The sequence below is a fragment of the Ornithorhynchus anatinus genome, chromosome X2 (genome assembly GCF_004115215.2).
Source record: "Ornithorhynchus anatinus isolate Pmale09 chromosome X2, mOrnAna1.pri.v4, whole genome shotgun sequence".
Lineage (NCBI taxonomy): Eukaryota > Metazoa > Chordata > Mammalia > Monotremata > Ornithorhynchidae > Ornithorhynchus > Ornithorhynchus anatinus.
Window position 1 is genome coordinate 7,337,624 of NC_041750.1, and position 16,983 is coordinate 7,354,606.

The 16,983-nt window shown below is 45.6% G+C and overlaps 1 protein-coding gene across 2 annotated transcripts in view; it reads right to left on the minus strand.

The window, feature by feature from the left end:
* The window catches only part of MAPKAPK3 (MAPK activated protein kinase 3), a 119,069-nt gene that overhangs the window by 24,647 nt on the left and 77,439 nt on the right, over window positions 1–16,983 (minus strand). For both annotated transcript variants that reach the window (XM_029053409.2, XM_029053408.2), the window contains exons 3-5: window positions 6,139–6,278; window positions 3,803–3,867; window positions 3,297–3,376 (exon numbers count right to left, since the gene is read on the minus strand). In XM_029053409.2, coding sequence (XP_028909242.1) covers window positions 3,297–3,376; window positions 3,803–3,867; window positions 6,139–6,278 — 285 coding nt within the window. The remainder of the gene's footprint in view (window positions 1–3,296; window positions 3,377–3,802; window positions 3,868–6,138; window positions 6,279–16,983) is intronic.

Consider the following 16,983-nt stretch of genomic DNA (forward strand, 5'->3'; position numbering starts at 1 on the left):
CTGTTATATCATAATAATAATGTTGGTATTTAAGCACTTACTTTGTGCAGAGCACTGTTCTAAGCGCTGGGGTAGATGCAGGGTAATCAGGTTGTCCCATGTAAGGCTCACAGTTAATCCCCATTTTCCAGATGAGGTAACTGAGGCACAGAGAAGTGAAGTGACTTGCCCACAGTCACACAGCTGACAAGTGGCTCTCCCAAGCACTTAGAACAGTGCACTGCACATGGTAAGCACTCAATAAATATGATTGAGTGATTGATTGAACTGAATTTTGCCTGATGGTTTGATTGGATTACGACTCCACAAGATTCAAGAGCCAGCTGCAGTGCATACGTTATTAAGTATTTCATTTTCTATTTACCCTTCCACTTACATAGCTCATTTTCTTGGGGGTGGGCAGTCACTATATCTGTATCTTCTAACTCACTTTCACATAGTTCTGTCAGTTTAGGAGGGAAGAATGATTTCCTCCATTATGCAGAGAGGAAACTGAAGCCCTTCCCTCCACCCAATGGACTGTAGGTTCCTTGTGGGCAGGGATCAGGTCTGCTAACTTTGTTGTATCCTCAGTGCTCAGTACAGTGCTCTAAACAGAGCAAGTGCTCAATAAATACCACTGATTGAGGGGATTTGCCTAGAATCCAGCACCCCATAGCACAGCTGGGAACAGAGCCCAGGATTCCCAATTCCCAGATAAGTGGGGCATCCAACAGATCCTGTTGCTTTTCTTTCTAATTGTTCTTGCTCTGGGTTCCCTCTCTTCAAAATTGGGCTAATCTCAATTTTTTGGATGTGCTCTATGCAGAACAGGTCTGGCAAATCACAAGGTTGGGGTGACGGGTGGAGAAGAGAGGACAATTCAGCTCCAATTAAGTCTTTCCAAATGTCTTATTGAATTCCAGAAATCTCAAGCTCACAAGTGGAAGGAAGTGAGGTGGAACGATCTGGAACAGGGCATCAGTTAAAGCATGAGTGGTTCCGTCCCTCTTCTGGCTTGAATAATTTCAAAAAGGCTTCTTTGTTTTCTTTTAGCTCCAAGGTGGCACGGAGGCTGCGCTGCCCCTTACTAGCGTGTGGGCCAAGTAAGCTTGGCCCCAAAACAAAGCCAGCCCCCGCCCCAGGCCGCAGCCTGGGGTTTGGGCAGCAGCGTGCCAGACCGCCAGTCACCTACTAGAAGGGCTGAGGAGCTGACATGGGGAAGGCGGGGACGGGAGAAGCCAGTCAGGGGACCTGTGGCATTCCTCTCCTCCACACTGGCTTGAAAAGTGAGCTGGAGTCTCACTGTGTCGGTTTGAAATTCTTCGCTACCCCCATCCTAACGCCTGGTCTTATCGGAATGGCCGGGAGCCCATCCCCTTTCTGGTTCAAGTCCAACTTTACTTTGAGCCCTGTCTGGGCTGAAAGGGGCCTCTTAAGGCCACCTTGCCTAGCCCTCTGACTCCAGATAGGATTGCACCTAATTATATTTACATTGACCTTTTCCTTTGAGGAGCCTAAAACACTGTTACAGATATTCTCCCTTTATCTTCAGGTTAAACATCAACAAATGTTGCTGGTGGAAAAAAGAGATAATGAATTCATTATATATTGGACTCCATTTCTGCATCATCTAACTCAATACTTTTCTATTTGTTTCACGCCATTGATTTTTAAGCATGACATTTTAAAATGGAAATAGCATCATCATTATCAGTATTTATATTTACTAAGCACCTGTGTACAGAGCACTGTACTGAACACATGGGGGCATACAGGAAAAGTAAGAGACACAGTCCCTGCCCTTAATGAATTTACCAGTCTACCCTTTTGTTTCCCTCAACCTCACCTATCTTCACACTTCCCCCAATGAGGATTTTATTTTTTGTTAACAATACTGTGAAACCGGTAAGGAGAATATTATACCGCTGTTTTCCAGATGAAGAAAGGGAGGTGAAGAGAGGATAAGCAATTTACCTCAGACTACATGAACTATTGGGTGTCAGGGCTGCAGAAAGAACCCAGATATGCTGAATGCCAGCCCAATGTTTTAATACCTTGAAGTTATCATTTAAGGATCTATGAGGAAAGAGATTCTATACCTTTTGGGGTAATCTGTTTCTGTCAGCAACAACTGCTGAACAGTGGAAGTTCTTCCTTATATCTAACCTAAATCCAGTCTGCTGCAATTGCAGCCCATTTTCTCCTATTCTGTTTTAGTCGAGTAGAAAAGTTGATCACAACCCTGCTGCTGAAGCACATTAGAGATGTCAATAATAATAATAATAATAATAATGGTATTTGTTAAGCACTTACTATGTGCCAAGCACTATGCAGGTGGCATAATAATAATGATGATAATAATGTTATCTATGAAGCCTTTACTACATGTGCCAAGTACTGTGCTGAATAATGGGATAGACACACAATAAGATTGGACACGGTCCCTGTTCCACTTGGGTCTCTCAGTCTAAGAGGGAGAGGGAACAGCAATTTTATCCTGATTTTATAGGTGAGGAAACTGAGGTACAGAGAAGCAACATGGCCTAGTGGATTGAGCACAGGCCTGGGAGTCAGAAGGACCTGGGTTGTAATCCCAGGTTTGCCACTTAATAATGATAACAATAATTATGGTATTTGTTAAGCGCTTACTATGTGTCAAGCACTGTTCTAAGTGCTGGGGTAGATACAAGGTAATCAGGTTGTCCTACGTGGGGCTCACAGTCTTAATTCCCATTTTACAAATGAGGTAACTGTGGCATAGAGAAGTTAAGTGGCTTGCCCCAAATCACACAGCAAACAAGTAACGAGATCAGGATTAGAACTCATGTCTGCTAACTTCTAAGTCTGTGCTCTTTCCACTAAGCCACGTTGCTTCTCATGCACAACTTGTCTGCCGTGTGACTTTGGGCAAGTCACTTAACTTTTCTGTGCCTCAGATACCTTATATGTAAAATGGGGGTTGAGGCTATGAACCCTATAAAGGAGAAGGACTGCTTCCAACCTCATTATCTTATATCTACCCCAATGCTTAGTACAGTGCCTGACACATAGTAAGCGCTTAACAAATACCAAAAAAAAAAGGGTCAAGTGGTTTGCCCAAGATCACAAAGCAGGCAAGTGGCAGGAGCAGGACTAGAACCCAGGGCTCCTGATTCTTAGTCCTGTGCTCCTTCCACTAGGCTTCTATGAAATCCCCTCTGTGAGAAGAGAATGGCAGAACCAGTCTCCTAATTTTATTCACATTTATCTGAAGGAAACTACCACCTTCCATTTGCCTTGAATTTCATCTCTCCCCTCTCCCCAGGGAGTCTCACCTTAACATCTCTGTGGGCGATGTTCATGGCATGCAGATACTGGATGGCAGTCCCAATATCCCTCATGATCTCTGAGGCCTCTGAAAAGAAGAAAGGTATTTAATTCCTTATACAGTTCGATTTCCAAAAGGTCAGCCTTTGGAGTACCCAACCAACTTACAACGCAGTGGCTGTTTACAGAGCACCTATCAAAGCTGGCCAGCCTAAAATTAGATCTAACAGCTGTGCTTGGGTTTGCAAACATCCCGGCCTCCCACCGCCCCTCTGTAGAGATGGCTTGATGGCAGGCGGGGTGTTACTGAGAAGTGCCAGGGATAGGCTTGCTAAAAACTACCTACAGCAGAATCAGTTTACTTTAGGGTGAAACTTCATTCTACCTAATATCCCAACCCAACCTTAGGAGCAAGGGAAAGAAACAAAATAGGACTCCCCTTCTTTGACCCCAGACAAGGGTTGTTTTGTTTTTTTAAACTCTCCCGCTTCAAGCCCAACTGGAATGGTCATACCCCGTTCTGTGAAAGCCTGGTCTCCTCGCTCCTGGATCCTGCTGAACAGCTCTCCACCCTCCATGCTGCAAGAGAAAGGGCACATCAATACAGACAGGGAAATGGAAGGTGATGGCTATTTGGGTGGGGTGGCCGCTTGGCTGTGTCTCTCTTCGAACCACTGGCTGCCAGGAGCTTGTGAGATGGTGGATACTGTCTGGCTAACTTACTTAGGAGAGACCCACTCCAAAGAGCTATAGACATTTTCCCTTCCATTAAGAGTTCCTAAAATGCAATTCAGCTGGATCAGAAACACTTCCTAATTCCCCCAAGCAAACAAATGTGGAACTGTGAAGAACTGAGGGCACTGACTCAAGGTTCCCCTCCCACTATAACTCAGCTGTCACGTTTCATTCCTCTCAAGCCAACCTCCTTGCTGTGCCTTGTTCTTGTTTCTCTCACCACCGACCCCCTTTCCTCACTCTCTCCTCCCTCCCCCTTCACATCCAACAGACCATTATTCTCCTCATTTTCAAAGCCCGGATAAAATCACATCTCCTCCAAGCAGCCTTTCCTGAATAATTGCTCCTCCACCCTTCTATTTTCCCTCTCTCCTGCGTCATTCAAGCACTTGAGACTGCACCACCGAAGCAATCAGACACTCACCCCCACTCCCACTACCTTTGTAGGTATCTTTATACTCCCTTCTTCCCCTACCTTGTAATTCATTTCAATGTTGGTCTCCCCCACTAGATTGTAAGCAACTTGAGACCAGGGATCTTGTCTACTTGACTGAAATCTCCCAAATCCTTACTACAGTGCTCTGCACACAGTCAGCGCTCAATAAATACCATTGATTGATTGATTGAATGAGGGTAAAAGGGTCTTGAAATTAAATTGGGATTAGTGAGGCTGAGGGGATGGAGATAAGAGCCCCAGAATGATAGGATGGAAAGGAGAAAGCCCAACGATTACAGCAGGCAGTACTGCTCTGCAAATCAGGAGACTTGGGTCCCGGTCCCAGTTCTGTCTGCTGGGGCCGTGCCATCAGCGGTCAAGGTTTCTGACTGACGAACCACCGAGGGTATCCTATAGGTGGGCAGTCCAGTGGGAATCCTGGGAAATAGCTGGCTATTGAGGGCAAAGAGTGCAGCAGCTACTAAGGTAACCACCTTCCGGGTCACAGCATCACAGGCCGGGCCCCAGCACTATGCCTTAAATGGGTTCGGCTTGTGAAAAAAAATCACCTGGTGTGCTTGGCAAAGTGCTGCACCCCCACCTGCCCTCCGCTTATCACACTACAAGCCCCAGCGGGGTACATGGCTGATAGGGACCATGGAAGGTGAGTAATAAAGGGGAAACCTCTGGTACAATAATCAACTCCTCTGCACAGGTCCTGAAGGCTCAAGATGGAGGCTCATTCGTCCTTCCTGACAGGAGACTCCATCTAGCCGAAGGCAGTCACGATGAGGACACTGGATTGTTTTCCTATAGCTGGGCATTGTCATTTCACTTGAGAGAAAAGCCCGTGTCGTAGAGAGCTGGCTGGAAATCAGTCTGACACTGGGCTTTGTTGATTTGCTCTCTGCCAGACTGGTGCTGTTGTACCTTTCCCCATAAGAACCCTTCCAAGCTAGAGGCAGGCAATTCTTTGGGCTAGAGGACCACTTAGTGACTTACTCATCTGTTGAGGGCTGTGCACATAAGAGCAGGGTGAGCAGAGAGGGGTAGGAGAAAGAAAGGATTAAAAAGGCAAAAACAGCTGCACTTTGGCCCGCCTTTCACCAGGCTCTGAGCTCACTATGGAGCCAATAAGCAGCCCTTGCAAACCACAGCTTCCAGAGCTGTTAGACATAATGGTGGCTGCAGGGTCGGATTTGATTTGCAAACCATACTTTTGCCCACCCCTATTCTAGCCTGGGGTCAAATTTGGTTCTTCGTGATACCAGACGTATCTCTAGAGCATGGACACCCACTCTGTGGGTGGATGTGGCACTGTGAGGACAATGCCATTACCTTCTCCCTCACAGTTTTCCTGAAAGGAAGTAGCTTCCCTGCCCCTATGAGTTGGAAAGAGTCAGAGAGGGAGTCAAGATGGCTGCTCCACTCCTTGACCTCTGCGGGCAAGACACGATCCCAGCCCTGGAAGCAGTGGTGTCCTCACTGGTTGGCAGGGTTCCCAGAGGCTTTCTGGCTTGGTGGCAGCCAGTGAGCAGGATCCTGCCAAAAACCTGACCCATCCTACCCATCTAATCGCATCTTCCCTTGGTGGTTGGGGTCAGTGGGAACTGTGGGAGGAAAAAAGAAATGCAAAAGAGAGGAAGGAAAGGTAATGGCTGAGTGGACCCTGGACATACCATTCCATGATGATGAGGAGGCACCTCTTGTTGTGGTGAATGTTCTCATAAACATCCAAGATGGGCACAATGTGGGGGCCCCCCGAAGCACGCCAATGATGATCCACTTCCTGGCGAGCTTTGGGGCTGTCATACAGAGGCTGGAACAGGAAAATGGAACAAGGTCAGGTTAAAGGGGAACAATTCAAAAGTTGCATGTATGACCCCTTTGTCCTCGCTGTTTAGTTCAGTAACTCCTTCTGGGTCCCTGAAAGAAACTGTGAGGGCTGTTGAGTGTCCAGCCCAAGGGAGTTAATGTTCATTAAGCTAGGCTCAAAATAGCCAACAAACACCACCACAGTGTTAAACCAAATCAAACCGTTGCTAGCAGGTTTTGCTCTTTTACCTGTGGTTTAGACCAATCGTGCTGCTGGGCATAAGGAGTGTGGATGGCCTGATGCAAATCATCACCACTACTACAAAAACAACTCAAGCCCGTGTAGATGCACCTTTCACCTCTTAGCCAGTGGGGTATAAGCATTGCTCACCCAGAATGACCAGAGGCCAGAAGTGGTGTCCCGACGTATTTTCATGGACAAAGAGTGCAAAAGATTTTCTGTGACACACACAAACACACACACAAGTACAGTTTCCGTCAACAGCTTCATTTTCAAACCAAAGAACAATTCTGTACAGTTGACCAATATGATTCCCCCAACATAGACCCAGCTGAGTACTCTAGGAGTTTCCTATCCTGAGTGTTAATCAATCAATCATATTTACTGAGGGCTTAATGTGTGCAGAACACTGTACTAAGCGTTTTGGTTTGGGATTATATCACTGCCTGAAGTTTGCTTAGAATTCAGATAATGGCTCGGGAGATTTAGAACGGAAAGACCCTGTCAGCCCAAACCACCTTCAGGTCTGCTCCTAATCTCCAGTCACAAGGATGCCAAGAGGGTAAGGTGGTGTTTGCAGAACTCTGGGTGCAGAACCCCTGAGCTTTTAGTTATATTCTGAGGTCTTTTTCCAACATGCACAGTGTTAAGTTTAAAAAAAAAAATCTAAAATCCCAGCAAAGGATGAATCATACATTTCCCCTTCCTGACCATGGAAAGCTGTGCTTACTGAGAAGCATATTCCATCTCCATGTTGTCAAATGAGAGATTTCCTGAGACCCCTTAGGTGACTTTCTAGCACACTGAGCTCTCCCCACCTTTGTCAAATATCCCCCTTGAAGAAGGAGCATGGCCTAGTGGAAAGACACGGATCGGGAGTCAAAAGGACCAGGGTTCTAGTCCCAGCTCTGCCACTTGTCTGCTGTGTGACCTTGGGAAAGTCACTTAACTTCTCTGTGCCTCAGTTACCTCACCTGTAAAATGGGAATTAAAACTGTGAGCCCCAAGTGGAAAAGGGACTGTGTCCAACCTGATTTCCTTATATCTACCCCAGTGCTTAGAACAGTGCCTAGGACATAGCAAGTGCTTAGTAAATACCATTAAAAAAAGAATCCAAGAGACGGTTGTATGACCCACAAATGAGCAGGGTGGGTGGGTACGGTGGAGGGTGTGCAAATTGCTAACTAAGAGTCTATTTCTCTGCCAAAATCTACATGGAAGCCATTAACAAACCGCTAACAAGTAAGCCTGTCTTTTTTTTGTTTTTTTACTTAAGGTCTACTACAGCAGATAAAACCTATCCCATTGCTTGTCTTTGAAGTGGGGAAGACCAAGGAGTGGGAGAGGCTGTCCATTTTATTTAACAGCTGCCCAGCAGTAGCCTAGAGTAACCTTTAACAGAGACCGCACTGTGCAATTAATGCAGTTTCGTATTCTGTCCAGCAAATGGGGGCTAAATCCAACTGGGGAAGAGTTGGAGTGGTGGGGGAAGGGGCAGCAGAGGAACTAGAAGGTCACAGAAAGGGAAAACCTCCCACTGAAGGGGGCTTCTCTCTCCTTGGTGTTCGGCACCCGTGGCATGTACGAGAGTCCTACAGGGAGGCCTGAGTGGGAAATAAAAGCGACTTTGATTGGCATCTTAGTGTCCCTTCATGTTGCTTGCCTTTGTGTGCAACAATGCCAAGCAGTTCCTTGCATGAAAATGCATGTAAAGGTGTACGTTAAGAGTCTTAAATAAACAAGCATTGTCTTGTCTGAAAACTCCTTTCCTCCCAGAAGTCTCTTAGGTAGCTGTTTTTCAGGTAGCAGAAAAGAGTAGTGTCACAATATCAAATTCCAAAAGTCTCTTACTCTCCTCCACCAGCTACCCAAGGTTAAAAAAAAAAAAAAAAAAAGAGGGAGAGCCAGGCTTGCAGCCCCACACATGCTGACCCTCGGAGCTATTCTGAACCACCCCCTCCCCCACTGCCAGTTCTCTCAGAGGGTCACCTCAGTGACTTTGACTGGTTCTGAATGGACTAGGCCTAATTCCATCTAGCCACCCATTTAAGTCCCCTGGGTTCACTAGAATGCCCGAGGAGGAATCCAGAACCACCCAAGGCCAAGAGAGTTCTAGACTGGAAGTTCCTTGAGGGTATGGATCTTGTCTTCCAACGGTACTGTACTCTCCCAAGTGCTTAATACAGTGCTCTGCATATAGTAAGTGCTCAAATACCAGTAATCGATAGATTGAAAGCCACCAAGAAATAGTGTTGCCTAGTGGAAAAAGCACAGGCTATAATAACAGTGTTGTTATAACAATAATAACAATGACCATTGTTAAGCACTTATGTGCCAAGGACTGTACTGAGCACTAGGGTAGATGCAAGATAATCAGGATCCACATGGAGCTCACAGTCTAAGTAGGATGGAGAACAGGTATTGATTCCCCATTTAGCAGATGAGGAAACTGAGGCACAGAGAAGTTAAATGGCTAGCCCAAGGTCCCACAGCAGGCAAATGACAGAGGCAGGATTAGAACCCAGGTCGGACATTTCAAGAATGTGCCGGGTCTCTGCTGATGTAGGGGAAGGAAAGTAATCAGCCTCCCAGGGGCAAGTCACTCCCTCTAGAAAATAAGCTCATCCTGGGCAGGGAACGTGTCTGCTAATTCTGTTGTATTGTGCTCTCCCAAGCTCCTAGTACAGAGCGCTGCACAAACTCAATGCTCAATAAACATGATTGATTAATCTGATTGTCCTGTATTACAGTGCTTGGCACAATAGTAAGCACTTAAATACCATTATCATAAAGCTGAATGATCTAAAAGGTATGTTCACTGAGCCAGAGCATTCTATGCACAGTTTCACCACTGGCCTGAGTTGCTCTGTTCCTCAGTGTCCTCTCCCAGACGGTCTCAATCTTTTTGCTCCCTAGTAGTCCACAAAATGGGTGGAGGCCAGCTGAGCGAGCATCTCTACTCAGAAGCCCCAGAAAGAAAGATGCCAAGATATCGTTAATCCTTCCTTTTATAGGCGGTCTATTCGAAATACTTCTTCACCCAGAGGGTGGTATAACTATGAGATGTATTACCTCTGGCAGTTGTGAAGCTGATAAGATCAACAGATTCAAGAGGGCTTGGGTAAAGTAATGGCTGAATGACCCATAATGGGCTACAAGAAGGAAAGTTAAGAATGTTAGATAGTACATTCCTAATGTTCAGGACAGATTGAAGGAGGGTAACCATCGCCATGGTCTTCCAAGCATCCTGTTACTACTGTCGGACAGAATCCTGGGCTGGTTCTAATCCCAACTCCACCACATGTCTGCTGTGTGACTTTGGAGAAGTCACTTCACTTCTCTGGGCTTCAATTACCTCATCTGTAAAATGGGGATTGACAGTGTGAGCCCCATGTGTGACAGGGACTGTATCCAACCTGGTTAACTTGTATCTACCCCAGCACTTAGAACAGTGCTTGGCACATAGTAAGTGCTTAACAAGTACCATAATTATTACTATTATTATTATCATCCACTTGTTTAGAACCATCAGTCCAAATGCATTTCCCTCCTTGGCCTTGACTGCCACACTCAGGATCTGCCTTTTCCCTTCCAAGTTCTGCTCTGGCTGAACCATTCACAGTAGCACAGGCAGATTCACAAGGTCTAGCTAACTTCTCAGCACCATCTGACCATGGCCCAACACCCCATTCAAAACTTGGAAGCCTCCACACCCAAAACTCCTCTGGCACTTTCAGGACCTATTGCACAAGATGTTTCTCTTTCTCTACCCAGCCCATGGAGGATTAATTTAGCATGTGTCCCATTTAGGAGTTGCCAGTGCCTCAACCTAATTCTTAGACATTGTAATGCTAATGATTGCCTGCTGGGCTGCCTCTTCCTTCCCTCTCCCCACCCTTGGATAAAAGCCCAGTTTTACTCACCGCTTTGCACAATTGACAGCAAGAAACCATCAGATGGGGAGTGGAAGCAGTTGGCTTGGGGATCAAAGGGACACACTCTACACAAGGAGGAGTGATTGGAAATAAAAGTTATTTTTCCTGGTAAAAGTGTTGCTGAAATGAATTAATTTACTCCAGTTGCTAATAAGACACACCACCTAATGTATCCTAACTGCTAATAAGATACCATACTTCACCTCAGATGATACTTAATGGATTTCACCTCACTGAACCTCAAAACATCCTTTCAATTTAAGTAGGGGGCAGGTGTTAGTACAACCCCCAGTCTCCCAGAGAAGCAGCGTGGCTCAGTGGAAAGAGCATGGGCTTTGGAGTCAGGGCTCATGAGTTCGAATCCCAGCTCTGCCACTTGTCGGCTGTGTGACTGTGGGCGAGTCACTTAACTTCTCTGTGCCTCAGTTCCCTCATCTGTAAAATGGGGATTAAGACTGTGAGCCCCACGTGGGACAACCCGATTCCCCTATGTCTACCCCAGTGCTTAGAACAGTGCTCGGCACATAGTAAGCGCTTAACAAATACCAACATTATTATTATTATTACTATAACATGAGGGTTGTGTTCTTGCAAAACTCGGCCTTAAGGAAAACTCATGCTGGATTAGCCGCTCTGGTGCCAAACATGCTGTAACCCGGCAGACTCGTGCTGCTCTGTGTGGTTGGGAGAATGTTTGCCAATTTCCTAACAATTGTGTAAATCATTATGGCCCTTTGTGACATCCTGTAGGGACAAAGCAATCGTCACCAAGAACTTCAGAATGACCCATAGCTGCTGGATGGAAGGGAATTTCACCAGAGTCCCCAGTTTTCAAGACGAATGGATTCTCTGCTGATTTTCCATTCAGCATCATGGCCGGGGGGGGGGGGGGGGGAGGGGAGTTGGTGCTTTAAAAAAAAAAAGGATTTCTTCTCCAAATCAAGGGCCCACATAGCTCATCCTCTACCCCTATCCCAGGTGGAGGTTATCTCGTTCCTGGGGCACTTGAGACTGCTTCGTTTTGCTCCCTGTCATATCGCACACCAAACATTCCTGTGTTCACTGAATGATAAATGCTAAAAAAAACACTGAACCACACACTGGCAAAGAATTTACTTTGTCATACCACTACAGGGTGGAGGAAGCCAGGGTAGGAGGGGTGACCATGGGGCAAGGGGATTGGGAATGTTCCACCTCCCAAGCAGTTTTCAGCCACACCTCAAAAAGTAACTCTGAAATCTGCTTTTGTTTCTGCTCCCTCCCCATACACTCTGTTATTTCCAGGTCCCCCTGTTTTCCATGTCATATTCCCCCTATGATGCCCCTGCCTCTCAAGCACAGCTTGACTGGTCAAGGATGAGTGGCAGACATAGTAGGAAAGACCTGATGATGGCAGCCTGAAATTCTAGAACCCATGGTCACCTTGTGGACCTGTGTCAGAGCCTGGCACACCATGCTCTGGCAATCATGCTGGGGGTTGCTGAATCCCGTTTGCCCAGTACAGCGTATCCTGTTCCCAAGGTAGGACACATTACTTTCCAAGAACAGGAAAAAGTACTAATACAGAAGAATCTCACGATTGAAGGTGCCGTGTCAGAGGGAGAGGATAATCAATTAGCACTGTTCAACAATAGAACTGCTGTCTGTCCTCCACGTACTGCAGTTCACTCCCCAAAGAGAATCTGATTTGAGACAATATTTTTGCCATTGCTTGCCACATAAATAGGCATTTTACACTGAGAACAGTTTGGATGGAAACTGCTTTGCCAAGGAAGTGTCTCTGGAGATGCCGGACTTACTACAAGGGGGATGGTTGGGGATAGGAAGTGTTAGGTAGTAGGGCAATTACCTGCATATAGTAACTCCTGTTCCTCTAAAACAAAGATTATCTCTAGAACTTTCGATGATGCTCTTAGACTATGGAGTTGGAAGGTTTTCCCAAAGGGCATTCCAACACCAGCATTCAGGTTCCTTGTTACCTACTCCATCATAGTCACATACAATAAATTGAACAAGATTGGACCCAATACAGAGACCTCATTTACCCCAGTTGGCAAGATAGGGAACCCCCAGTTCTAACATGACCACTCATGCCACCCTGTAGCAGCCTCAGAATTTTAATGAACTTCTCCAGGCAGCTAAATTTACTGAGCAGATCCCAGCACCTGCATATACTCAAGGTGGATTTATACCCTTTAAGCTCTTGATATTCACCCACAGCACTTATGTACAGATCCATGATTTATATTTTATGACCTCCCTGCCTCCTTTCTCCACTCCAGTCCTTACTTCACTCTGCTGCCTGGATCATTTTTATAAAAAAAAAAAAAAAAAAAAAAAAAAGTTCAGACCATGTCTCCCCACTCCTCAAGAGCCTCCATGGTTGCCCGTCTACCTCTGCATCAAACAGAAACTCCTTACCATTGGCTTTAAAGCACCTAATCAGCCCGTCCCTGCCTACCTTACCTCGCTCATTTCCTACAACCCAACCTGCAAACTTGGGTCCTCTAACTCCAATTTATTCACTGTACCTCAATCTCGTCTATCTCGCTACCCATCCCATGCTCACATCCTCCCTCTGGCCTGGAACTCCCTTCCCTTCCCTACAGGGTAGACCATTTATTCATTCATTCAATCGTATGTATTGAGCACTTACTGTGTGGAGAGCACTGTACTAAGTGCTTGGGAAGTAAAATTCAGCAATAGAGACAACCACTTTCCTCACCTTCAAAGCCTTATTAAAATCACATCTCCTTCAGAAGGCCTTCCCCAATTAAGCCTTCATTTCCCCTTTCATTCATTTAATCATATTTCTTGAGCACTTTCTGTGAGCAGACCAATGTACTAAACACTCCCTTACTCCCTCTCCCTGTTTTGTCACCTCTGCACTTGGAATTGAGCCCTTTAAGCACTTGATATTCCTCCCACCCTCAGCCCCAACAACACTTATGTACATTTCCACAATTTGTTTTAATGCCTGCCTTCCCCTCTAGAACGTAAGCTCCTTATGGGCAGGGACCGTCTACCAAGTCCTTGAACTCCCCCAAGCACTTAGTACAGTGCTCTGCACACAGTAAGTGCTCAATAAATACCACCAATTGATGGCAAATGCTTTCATAAGGTAGCCCAGTAAAAAGAAACAACATAGCTTAGTGGAACGAGCATGGACCTGGGAGTCAGAGGACCTGAGTTCTAATCCCATCTCTGCCACTTGCCTGCTGTGACCCTGGACAAATCACTCAACTTCTCTGTGCCTCAGTTTCTTCATCTATAATATGGTGCTTCAATACCTGCTCTCTCTAGAGTATTAAACCATGTGAGCCCCATGTGAGACAGAGATGGAGCGTGACCTGACTGTATCTACTGGTACATACTAAGCAATTAACAAATACAGCAATTATTGTTATGGTCAATGAAAACCACAGAGGTCTTGGTGTTACTCCCTGGACTTCTGCATTTGACTCGCTACCAAGATTTTGTCCTCTGTACCATGCAGTGGTTTAAAACCCACACAGACCGTAGGCTTGTTGTGGGCAGGGAAAGTGTCTACCAACTCTAGTGTTGTACTATCCCAGGTACTTAGCAATAATTATGGCATTTGTTAAGCACTTACTATGTGCCAAGCACTATAGCAAGTGTTGGGGTGGATAGAAGCAAATTAGGCTGGACACAGTCCCTCTCCCGCATACCTCTTTTTACAGACGAGGTAACTGAGGCATAGAGGGAAGTAAGGTGACTTGCCCAAGGCCACACAGCAGAGAAGTGGCGGAGCTGGGATTAGAATACGTGACCTTCTGCCTCCCAGGCCCGTGCTCTATCCTCTATGTCAAGCTGCTTCCCATGCTCTGCACATAGTAAGCACTCAATATAGACTGATTGATTGTGATCCTAGGAGCATATCAACTATATTCTTCTGGGGGGCGGGGGGTCCCAAAAAACTTTGGAAAGGATTTTACCAACAATGAGAACAGTGAGATGCCTCAATAGTTACCACAATCCAACTTTCACCTTTCTTCTTGAAGACTTTAGAGAAGCAGTGTGGCCTAGTGGATAAAATCAAAAGGACCTAGGTTCTAATCCCAGGTCCGGCACTTGTCTGCTCTGTGACCTTGGGCCAGTCCCTCAACTTCTCTGTGCTTCAGTTACATCATCTGTAAAATGGGGATTAAGACTGTGAGCCCCATGTGGTACAGGGACCATGTCCAACCTGATTAATTTGTACTGATTCCAGCGCTTAAGAACAGTGCCTGGCACATAGTAAGCACACAACAAACAACAACAAACAAGACTACAATGTTGGTGGCATTTTTAAAATCCTGTGGCACTTGCTCAGTGTTCCATTTGTTGAGGAAAAGCATATGTAAGTGCTTAAGAAGCATAACCCTTCCATGTTTATAGATCCCTATGACAAAGGTTCCAGGTTTGTTTTTTTTAAAAAAACCCACAGTTTTCTTGGTTCTGAGAGCTGTGGCTACTTCCTCTTATAGTTGGAATAATAATGATGGTATTTGTTAAGCGCTATGTGGCAGGAACTGTACTAAGCACTTGGGTGGATACAGACAAATGGAGTTGGGCACAGACCCTGTCCCATGTGGGGCTCACAGACTTATTCCTCATTTTACAGATGTGGTAACTGAGGCACAGTGAAGTTAAGTGACTTAGCCAAGGTCACACAGCAGACAAGTGGCGGAGATGGGATTAGAACCCATTATCTTCTGACTCCCAGGCTCACATTCATACACCATACTGCTTCTCTAACAAGTGTCGTGCCCGAATATGTTGGTACCTGCCCTTGCTTTGGACGAAACTATCTCTTGAAATTTATAAGGTATTTACACTTACATATTTTAGTGCTTAATTCCTCATATCTTAAGCTAATTTTTGCCTGCGACCAAGAGATCCTTTAACTGAGCAAAAGTCATTTTTCTTTTTACTCTTCGCTTCCTCACTGTGTGCCTGGTTTCAACTTGGAACTAGTGCTGTCTTGCTGGTAGCTCCAGCAACAAAGGTGATGCTGATGCTCCCTACTCCACACCAGCATATCAGGCTGAACAGGGTTGCCCCAAGGGTGTGCCCTATCCGGGAGAAAGAAAGGGACTCCCTGGACCTCTGAGCTTAGTACAGTGCTCTGCACACAGTAAGCGCTCAATAAATACTATTGAATGAATAAGGGGGTAGAGTGGGCCAGGGTGCTGCAATCATCAACTATTCCACTGCCAGTCAACTGGTCACTTTAGGAAGGGAGAAGATGTACTAAGTCTCTGCTCTAATCAGCACCTCTTTTACCGCTCGGAGAGGAAGTGGCAGCAGCCAAATTATTATTTATTGCATTTGTTAAGCACTTACTTTGTGCCAAGCACTGTTCTGAGTACCGGGAAAAGGACCAAGAACATTAAATCAGACATGGTTCCTAACCCACATTTGGCTCATAATCTAGAAGGGGCTGGGGGGAAGGGCTGTAGCTTGAGGACAGATGACAGCCACATCCGGAAATAACAAACAAATACAACAAAAAACAATAAATTCACAAGGGCAACAATAATGAGATAGGAGCTGCAATACATTACAACAAAAGGAACAGTTTCCAGGTTTTTCGTTGTTCTGGCAAAACCATCTCCAGGGCGACAGTTCCAACCTTCCCTAAAGTTCCAACAGTTGAGAAGATGGACTGCATCTCTGCTTTTTGCCTGCCCTCGGTGAGATTTGGACCCTGATGGAGAAGTCTAAGGCAGCGCCCTGCCCACCCTTCTCCCGCTGCAAAATAGGAGAGCAGTAAAAAGGGCCAAAGGGAATCTTGGAGAGCGGTTGGGCCCAGAACCAACTCAGGGTTAGAGCAGAAGATGCTGATGTGCCAAGATGGAAGAAAAGTGCCAGCAGAGCTGAATCATTAAAGGTTCCTCTCTTCAGTCTCTCCTCTGCCCAAATGGTGCAGGGGTTAATGCAGCTTTACTAGAGGGAGGGAAGAAGAGAAACTGAATTTAAAATGCTGCTAATCTCATTAGCTAGGGAGGTTGGATGGAGGTTTCCTCTCTGACTGAGTTAATGCTGATGGAGTAGTTTCAAGGAAAAGCTTATTGGCCCGAACATTTCCATCTCTGTTGCCAATAACAGACACAATAGAGCAGGGAAGGGATCTGAAGAAACCAGCGGGTTAGAACCTAGTACCAAATCATAAGAAACTTTGTGGTTTAGTAGAATAAGCATGAGTCTAGTCATGTAACAGTTCTAGGCTTCAGTTTCCTCTTCCGTAAAATGGGAATTATTATAACTGACTTTCATCTACTTCACAGGGATACTGTGAAGACCAATAGAAAAGAATAGTGCTATATAAAAGATGAAGTATTCCTACTGTTATAATTATTAATGTCCTGAATTATTATGCTGTATCACAAATTTTTATGGCTATGGAATTTTTTCCCCTTGGCAATTTACAGTTGTCTCGACTCAGATCTCTTTCTTGCCAATGGTATGTGCCACTTTCCATTACTGAGGAGCAACCTACCGATAGCATGTTATCCTTACTCTAATCATCA